The sequence below is a fragment of the Podarcis raffonei genome, chromosome 16, assembly GCF_027172205.1.
Source record: "Podarcis raffonei isolate rPodRaf1 chromosome 16, rPodRaf1.pri, whole genome shotgun sequence".
Classification (NCBI taxonomy): domain Eukaryota; kingdom Metazoa; phylum Chordata; class Lepidosauria; order Squamata; family Lacertidae; genus Podarcis; species Podarcis raffonei.
This window is the reverse complement of record NC_070617.1, coordinates 14,783,909-14,792,782: the sequence shown is the minus strand read 5'-3', so window position 1 is coordinate 14,792,782 and position 8,874 is coordinate 14,783,909. Positions and strand designations below refer to the sequence as shown.

The 8,874-nt window shown below is 49.5% G+C and overlaps 1 protein-coding gene across 3 annotated transcripts in view; it reads right to left on the bottom strand.

Moving 5' to 3' along the window:
* Window positions 1–2,377: 2,377 nt before the first annotated feature.
* Window positions 2,378–8,874, bottom strand: part of MAP4K2 (mitogen-activated protein kinase kinase kinase kinase 2) — a 38,881-nt gene continuing 32,384 nt past the window's right edge. For all 3 annotated transcript variants that reach the window (XM_053368376.1, XM_053368378.1, XM_053368377.1), the window contains 5 exons: window positions 7,310–7,378; window positions 7,099–7,185; window positions 6,571–6,641; window positions 5,233–5,288; window positions 2,378–4,338 (listed from right to left, as the gene is read on the bottom strand). In XM_053368376.1, the coding sequence (XP_053224351.1) occupies window positions 4,251–4,338; window positions 5,233–5,288; window positions 6,571–6,641; window positions 7,099–7,185; window positions 7,310–7,378 (371 nt within the window). In that variant the 3' untranslated portion in view covers window positions 2,378–4,250. The remainder of the gene's footprint in view (window positions 4,339–5,232; window positions 5,289–6,570; window positions 6,642–7,098; window positions 7,186–7,309; window positions 7,379–8,874) is intronic.

The following is an 8,874-nucleotide window of genomic DNA, read 5'->3' as shown; positions in this document are numbered from 1 at the left end:
TCATTTTAAAAAGAAGAAAATTTTACAACAATGGCACATGAAACCATACAATAAAAACCATATTTAAAAACTTAGAAATCCACTAACTTATGCAAAGGTGTATTCTTAATTGCCTGCATAAACCTGATGGCACAAAAAAGCAGGCATTCAGAACTTGAAACGGATGTCTGCTGAATCTCTGTTAGCAGAGAATTCCACAGTACTGGGCCGTTTCTTATTGTTGGCAGATGAGACTTACCAACTCAGAAATGAACTGATAGTATGCAAATAAAGGCCCCTCATCTGTGCCAATGGGTCAGTGATACGCAAATGACTGCAGCCAATTGTAAGGGATCTCGTAAATCTCTGGGATGTAATTTACATGTAAGCCGCCCAGAGTGGCTGGGGAAACCCAGCCAGATGGGCGGCGTATAAATAATAAAATTGTTATGTGTCCTATGCCAGCCTTACTATTGATCACCTGAACAGGGGCTGCCTCTTGACTGAGGACCTGTCATTTTTTTTTTTTGGCAATACACTCAGATGGCGTGGGTGGTATCATGGCCACCCCTAGGCTGGCAGACCTGCATGTTCATTACCCCTGTGGGGGTTTCTGGCAGGTTTTTAAAAATGTCATAATCAGTATGCAGGGTTTGTTCAGGAAAGTGCTTCTCAGCCCTTTTATGCTTGGGTCCTTCCCAAATTAGGTGGTGGTGAACTTCCATTCTGTGGGCTAGTCTCGATCCATCAGGGGGTCCAATTTGGCCAGGGAGGACTTTCCCTCCCAAACCACCTGCCAATCATCAGACATCACTGATGGGACAGCCAAGGGGTATGGCTCAGTCCTGCTGGGAGCTCCTTCACTGGCACATTTATTGCAGGAAACATGCTGGTGAAGCAGACCCCTCTCCCACCCAATGGGTTAACTATGACAAGTGGGAATGATGGGCCACTGTCCATGGCCACTGAAGAGTCACTTCTAGCCAAGACACAGCTGGGATTAGGAAGAAGGGCTTTTGCAGTGGGGGTGGGAATGCTACCCCGTGGCTGTAGAAATTAAGAACTGTACCCCAAACCTAATTCCAGGTGATGGTTCTGATCACTTCATTCCCTTGGGATCATGCTGCTGACTGAGTTATTCCATGCACCAATGAGGAAGACTGGGGTGTTTTGGGTTTTTTGGAGGGGTGTGTGTGCTCTTGCCGCTGAGTCCTTGTGGTGTGTGTTGCCAGCTAGAAGTGTAAATGTGTGTGTATGCATGCTTGGCTGGCTGTCCCTGTGCCACTTCTGTGTCATGGGAGGGAAGACAGCGACGAGAGGAAACAACCAGAGGCAATGTCTGCACCAGGAAGATAAGATTGGGTGCCTAGCACTGCAATGACTTTTGACTTGCTCTTGATGCCGTGACTTCCTGGAACAAAAGTAGGGTGGCAAGGGGGGCCTGTGGTGGGGGGTGGAGGAGAGAGTGCCAGGAGGGGCTTGCCCAGCTGCTCAACTTTTCTGCCCCCTCAGATGGAAAGAGGGTGCCCCCCTTAGAGAGAATACAGTCTGCCTCTTTGTTTGCAAGCAATGTGGATGTGTGTTTGTGTGGATGCACGTATGTGCATGCCTGGGTGCTGATTCCAGCTTCATCCCCTGCTGTAGTGTGTGCAAGGAATGGGAGCTGGAACCAGGGAATGGGAGGACATTGAGGCTCATTCCTCCTCCTCCTCTGGGGGATACACATGCGGGAATTTGCACTGGGAATCTCCAAGTGTTCTCTGTCGTGGCTCTGATTTGTCACTTGTGTCCTTCAGCCTCTACCCCTGGACCTATGGCAGCAGATCAAGCAAGTTCACAGGTGAGGGAATCACCCCCAACATCACAGTAAGTTAAAACTGGCGTTCCCCTACCCCTAGTGCCAGTCCCCAGCTAATCAAGCTCTGCAAACACATAGCAAATGAAAAGGGAGGGAACTGGGTTTTTAAAAAACTTTTTAAATTATTTGTGGGTTTATATCTTACCTTTCCCCACATAACAAGGTGCTCATGACAGATTACAATACCAATCCCCTACTGAGTTAACCCCATGGAATTCCCAAAGAAACACACAAAGAGAAGCCAGGTCCTCTTTTTTAGCCCTCCCAACCGCTTAACCAGCTAAGGAGCATCAGTATCACAGAAAAAAGGAGGGAGTCCCTGATCTTTCAGTGAATTAAAAAGGTAAAGGACCCCTGACAGTTAAGTCCAGTCGCGAATGACTCTGGGGTTGCAGCGCTCATCTCGCTTTACTGGACGAGGGAGCCGACGTTTGTCCGCAGTTTTTCCGGGTCTAGATTGGCCTAAAACATCACACCAAAGGCTCCCAATTTAAAATTTAACAAAGTCAGATCCATTAATTCCACACATCCATTGGGGAGTAAAATACCACATTTTAATATCAAACCCTTACATTAAATAGCAATTTTCTTTTCAAGTTTGGGTTTTCTCCCCTCTGTTCTCAGACAATAAATTCCAGCTTTAGCAATTAAAAACCACAGAGATATTGGCATCCTGGGAAGGAAAGTTCTTGGCATCCAAGTTAAAGCGGAGTTGCGGTCAGCCCTGATGGTCCACAGTTGTGATTCCGATGGGGAGTCTCTTCTGGGCTTCAAAGGCAGCAAAGAAGGGCCCCCAAAACACACACAAACCTCCCTTGAAGTGACTCGTGCAGCCTTCCTCTGCTGCCAAGGCAAGCTGAATCAGCATGCCTGGCAGGAGGACCACAGCAGCAGCACTCAGTAGTCATTCAGCCAACCTACCGCCAGGGCAGGACACCCACAAGACGTGGCCCAGCTGGGGCTTCACCACCTGCCTCAGAGTGAACATCCATGCTACTAAAAGAAGGCCAAAACCCCAGACAGTACATTAAATGTGTGACTGCACTTTAAAGTGAACAGCTGAGGATTAGGATCCTTTCCCCCAGCCCTTCTGCCACACCATCCTGCAGGCAGCTATTTACCCTGCGAGAGAAGCTGCTATTCCCCCAAGAAGTGGCTGGGGACCATTTTCATCAGGGCTGTGGTTCTTGGGGGAAAGATTCAGGCCTCCTCCTCCTTGCATTCCAGATAGCAACTATAGGTAAGGCCATGACATGCTGGACGAAAGACACCCCACATAACATGACATGCAAGTTTGCATTTAATTTGTTTGATTACACCCCCTATAAAAAAACAGGCTATCAAGCAATGCAAGAAGCAGACATTTATAATACTGTCTGGTTTGGCTCCCCCCCCCTCCCAATAGTGTAAACTTTCTCAAAACTGGCTTGCATTGCATTCTCTCTAAAGGCCCCTGGGAACTGTAGTTTTTTGCAAAGGTGCTGATTCCACTAGAGATTCCACAGCCCCTTTCACAGTCCTCCATGGGGATTAATTACAGTGATGGTCAGAACTGACCTGGAGCACCTGAGAGGCTCTGTTGGGCGATGAGCTCAGGTGCCACCTAAGCCACCACTGTCTCACCCAAAATAACAAACATCCATGCAGGGAGGCAGTTACTCTCCCTACCTAGTCAATTAACAAGCATGACACCCAACCACACACACACACACACACACACACACACACACGCCAAACCCCATATACACCCCACCTCTTTCATCATCATCACTCAGCCCTGCCCATCTTCAGCATCTGTCCACTCAGCTGTCCAGCCACAAAACAAATGTTGCCCGACCCCCCCAGTCAATGGGGACAGGCCAGAATCTCAAAGTGCCCTGAAAGACCTTTAAATTAAAGCTCAAGTGCTAAGGGAAGGGGGGTGCGCTCCCCCACCCAACAAACGATTGTCTTCACACGGCAGCAGATTTTGGCACCCCTCCGCAGCATCACGGGAGCGCAACTCCTAAAGGGAAGGAGGGGAGCATTCAAGCAGGCACAAGGTGTCAGCCAGGAAAGATTGCAAATTCTTCCAAATGGCTAGTGGTCAAATTATTGCAAAAGTTTCTCAGGAGTTGCTGGCCCAAGTCAGGAGGAAAGAGCTCCTCCCATCCTTGTGCACAGCAGGTTCTCAGGAAGACGAGGACGACGGGCGAAGAGCATTTCCGGAGCCAAACCGAGGTTGCGTCCAGTGTATGCGGCAGCAGAATGGGGGCTCTTCTGATTTCCAACCCGTCTTTGCCACACACACATGCTGGCAATCATCTCTGCCATCAGCAGGCATGGCTTGCAGCCCTGTGTCTCCAACAATAGTGTATCCCCACAAGGCTGAGCTGACCACCTCCCAGAGGCTGGAGGCTTTGGAAGGAGGTCGTCAGTAGCTGCTCTCGTGACCGGTCAGGATGTAGAGGTTGCTCTGCGCCGTGGGGTTGTCTGTAGGGGTGCTCTCCAGGATGATGTCTCTGGCAGGGAGGAGAGAATGGAGGCAAGAAGAATGAGCAGCACAGCCCATGTACAGGCATGTGCTAGGCAGGCAACGGAAGGGCTGGCACAGCAGCCCACAGGCACAGCCAGGGCGATGGCAAGAAGTACCCCGGGAATGGGCAGGGACTTTGCTGCTCTTTGAGAGGGAAGGTGGGATAGAAATTAAAAAAATATTTTTAAAATCACAGGGAGGAAGGAAAGCTTTCAGTGCACTCCAGTCGAGAAACTGGCCCGTTTGCTTGCAACACTAGCTGGTTTTAGCTGTTCTTTTATTTGTTAAGCTTCCTGTCATGGAAAAGGTGGTTTATAAATAAATATATAACAACCACCATGCCGAACAGGGAAATGCCCTTACCATGCATCTCTGAGTATTGGGCTTCCCTGCTCCACAGCCTCCTTTCCTCCCTCCTCTGCAGTGAACAGGAGGATGAGGAGGACTCCAGCAGAACTGAGTCTGCCTTTTTGCAAAATCCTGGCTTGTCATTCCATTTGAACCAGAGATTACGGATAAAAGCAAACGCCAGCCGTGGTCAAAACAAGCCAAGACAATGTCCAACCATGCGTTGTTTGACGAAACCAGAGCTCGTTTCCAACCACAACCTGCGGTTCAAACAGAACAACAGGAGGCTGCAAAACTAAACTCTGCTGGAGTCCTGGCTGCACCAGAAGGAGGAAGGGAGAGGTGGAGAAAGGCTATTCCAGCTCCTCTACAGAGCACCGGATTGCAGTTTGGTGTGGCTTGTGAACACACCCACTCAGCCCAAAAGCAACGTATGTGGATCGGAGGGGACACTGAATTCCATGTGACATGGCCACAGGAAGGTGGGAAATGGAGAAATGTTGAGGTTTCCTCCTCAGAGGCATTTCCTCACCTGTGAGCTCCCAAGACCCGGAACACTCTGGACTCATCCGTCACCTCCTGCGTCACCTGTTACAGAAGGAAGGTACAGCTGAGTGGGAAATCCCCATGTCAGATGCCACATTGATCAAATCCATAATACCCTTTAACTTCTTAAAAAAGGAAAAAAGAATTAACCCACTGCTCCTATTAATTACCTCACATTTACTACTCTATTAATGATGATGATTAAAAGTAACTGTATTTATATCCCACCCATCTTCCAAGGAGCTCAGGGTTGCTGCACATAATCCCCAACCCACCACTTTATCCTCACAACCACCTCCTATGAGAACTCAAAGCCATCCAAGTGGGTATCATGGCCGAGTGAGGATTTGAACCCAGGCCTGCCCATCTCTAGTCCAACAAACCACTAAGCCACACAGCAGGAAGCCACCACTTAAACCATGAAAGGAGAGTGAAATGGAGGTCAGAGATAGGAAGATGCTTTATACTGAGTCAGACTGTTAATCCATTTAGCTCAGTCTGGTCCCACACTGGCAGCATTCCAGGGTTTGACCTGGGATGTGTTGCATGCAAAGGAAATGCTCTGCCACTGAGCTAAGGACCCTCCTGAATGGGTAGGTATGTTAGGATTTTTATCTATCGGAGCTGCTCCAGCGAGTGGTACTGTTGTAATGTGTTTTGTATGCATCATGTGAGTGTCTGAGAGAGCGTGAGACAGGAAGTCTGAGTTGGAGTACTGTTGGAAGTTAGTTTCACTTCTGAAAGTGTTGCTGTTCTGTACTGGTGCTCAAAGAGCACAGACATGCTGATGGATTCTCTGTACATATAGACTGTAAAATAAAGTAGTTTTAGAACTACGATTGACTCTTTCTTCTGCAATGACATGCCAGAAGACGAGCGTGCTCCTCTCAGGAGGGAGGAGTCGCTTATCACCGGTCTCTCTGGACTGAGGGTAATTTACAGCCAGGGAGGACCACCAGAGAGATGCCCTGGAGTCTTGGGAAGTTGGCGGCCTTCCCGGGCGTGTTTCCAACAGGGTATACATAGAATTGTAGAATTGGAAGGGACCACAAGGATCATCTAGTGCAACCCCTGCAATGCAGGAATCTTTGGTCCAATGTGGGGCTCAAACCCACAACCCTGAGATCAAGAGTCTGATGCTCTTCCAACTGAGCTATCCTCTGTACGTCAAATGTCACAGACAAGGCACACAGTCCAGGAAAAATAGCACCTCACCACCCCCACCGCCCAACAGAGCTTAACTCGTGTTTTCTCTGATGGTCCTGTTGTCAGGCTGGTGGTTCGATGCCCACAGGCCCCTCTGCCCCAGGCTGGCCGGACTCACCTCACTGGATTCCAGGCTTCGGCCTTGCATGCCGTGTTTCCAGAAGGCCAGGACACTGTCCTGAAGGCACACTGCAAGAATGGGGAGACCACAAGTGAGAAAACAGGCCCCCCCTCAGAGGTTGGCTGTCACAGCAAGAGCCTCTTAACTCAGGAATAAGGAACCCCACCTCCCAAATCCGATACAGTGGTACCTCTGGTTGCAAACGGGACTCGTTCCGGAGGCCCATTCACAACCTGAAAGGAACGCAACACACATCTGCACGTGCGCGGGTTGCGATTCGCCACTTCTGTGCATGCGTGTGACGTCATTTTGCATGTCTGCGCATGCGCGAGCGGTGAAACCCAGAAGTAACCCTTTCCGGTACTTCCGGGTCGCTGCGGGACGCAACCTGAAAACGCTCAACCTAAAGCAAGCGTAACATGAGGTATTACTGTACTGCCAGAGGGAAAGTACTCGATGATCCACGACCCATTTGCGAGGCCTCAAACCCCACCTGACACACCCCGCCCAGGTACCCTCACCTACCAATGGTCTCGATAGGGAAGTGGAACGTGAGTTCTGGAGGAAGGGCTCCCTGAGGGGCGCCGTGGAGGTTCACCACCCTCACACAACCTGAGGGAACGAGAGAAGGAGGGGCAGCGTTGGCCAAAGGGCAAAGAGGCAAGCGAGGGGAGGAGCAGGCAGACCGCGGGGAGACCAAGGCCAAGGGAGCAGGTCAAACTGGGGAAAGACTTACGCTCAAAACACACCAGGACAGTGTCTCGGTCCATCTGCGTCACGTGGCTGGCCATGACCAAGGGCCGACCTGCAAGGAGAGAGGCATGGGAGGCTAGTCTAGGGCTGGCCCTGGCAGCAGGGGCGGGGGAAGCTGGGGGCCACACTCAAAGGAATGGGAGGAGGAAGAGGGGCGAGATGTCAGTGGGAAAAGAGGAGGTGGTTGGCATGCAGACTACCTCAGGCTCAGTCCCCGGTGACCTTACAGGACAGGGAATGTCCCCTGCATGAAACCATGAAGAGCCACTGCTAGTCCGTGCAGTCAGTACTGAGCCAAGTGGAGCAATGGATCTGACTCAGCATAAGGCGGTTTCCTACGTTCCTTTTTTTTTGCCAATTATTTCTTATTGCTTTTCAAAAATTTTAATGAATTTAACATCACATTAATTCAAATTCAGTACAAATTTAAAAGTGACTTTCCACCCTGCCATCTTGATGGTTCACTTCCCACACTCGTTAGCTGCTCAATATTAAATATGTTTCCAAATTCCATTTCAAAAACGATACTTTAGCATTTAATCTTTGATTTCTTTTCCCCTTCAATTTTCTTCCTCTTCATTACCCATCCGCTGTTCATTTCTGGTTCCTGTTAGACTTTTGCTTAACTATAACATATTCCCTAATGTCAAGAAGAGTTACTCTTCACTTTGTCAGCCCACAAATCCTTACTTTTAAATCAGTAATCCCCCATAATAAACACAGACTGCGTTCCTATTCAGTTCAGTCCCTTGTTCAGAAGCATGAGGACTAGAATCTTATTTTATTTTTAGGGAGAGGGCCAGCTCAGCAGCAGAGTATCTGCTTTGCATGCAGACGCTCCCAAGGCTCAGTCCCCGCTGGCATCTCCTTGTAGGGCCTAAAACCTTGGACAGCTCCTGCTAGTCACTGCAGGCAATTCTGAGCCAGATGGAAGATTCTCTTTATATGGCAGCTTTGGCTGGCAGCTGGGTCACCTCCTGAGCCATGGGCCTTGGCAGCTGCAAGGCAATGCAATCTCTGGCACCAGTCCAGCCAGCTGCCGTCTGGTTACTTTGCCTTTGACCACCCATTGTCAAATCTGCCCCACAGAACTGAACTCTTCACATGCATCCTGGGTGATCCTGGGCCTGTCGTCATCTCTCAGCCTAACCCACCTCACAGGGTTGTTGTGAGGTTGGAAGGGGAACCATGTCTGCTGCCCTGAGCGCTTTAGTGGAAAGTCAAGATTAAAAACGTAATTTTATTCAACACCAAAAAAAATTCTACTCGCAAACTTAGCTGGGCAGGTGCCAACAGGGTCACCATGCTCGGATGAACACTGAGGGGTATGCAGAAGTACAAAATAACTTTTTAAAAGCCCAGAGGGGGCAAACCCTATACAGCCCTGAGTGTAGTCAATGGTTTCCAGGAGCCATTAAATGCTGAATGTATGTTAGAAATGGAAAAGTTGGGGTTGAGCGGGTATTAGGCATGCTTGAGACTCCAACATCTTCTCCTTGAAGGGAACTGCCCTGGAACCTTAGTGGCTGGAACCTTAAACAGGATCAG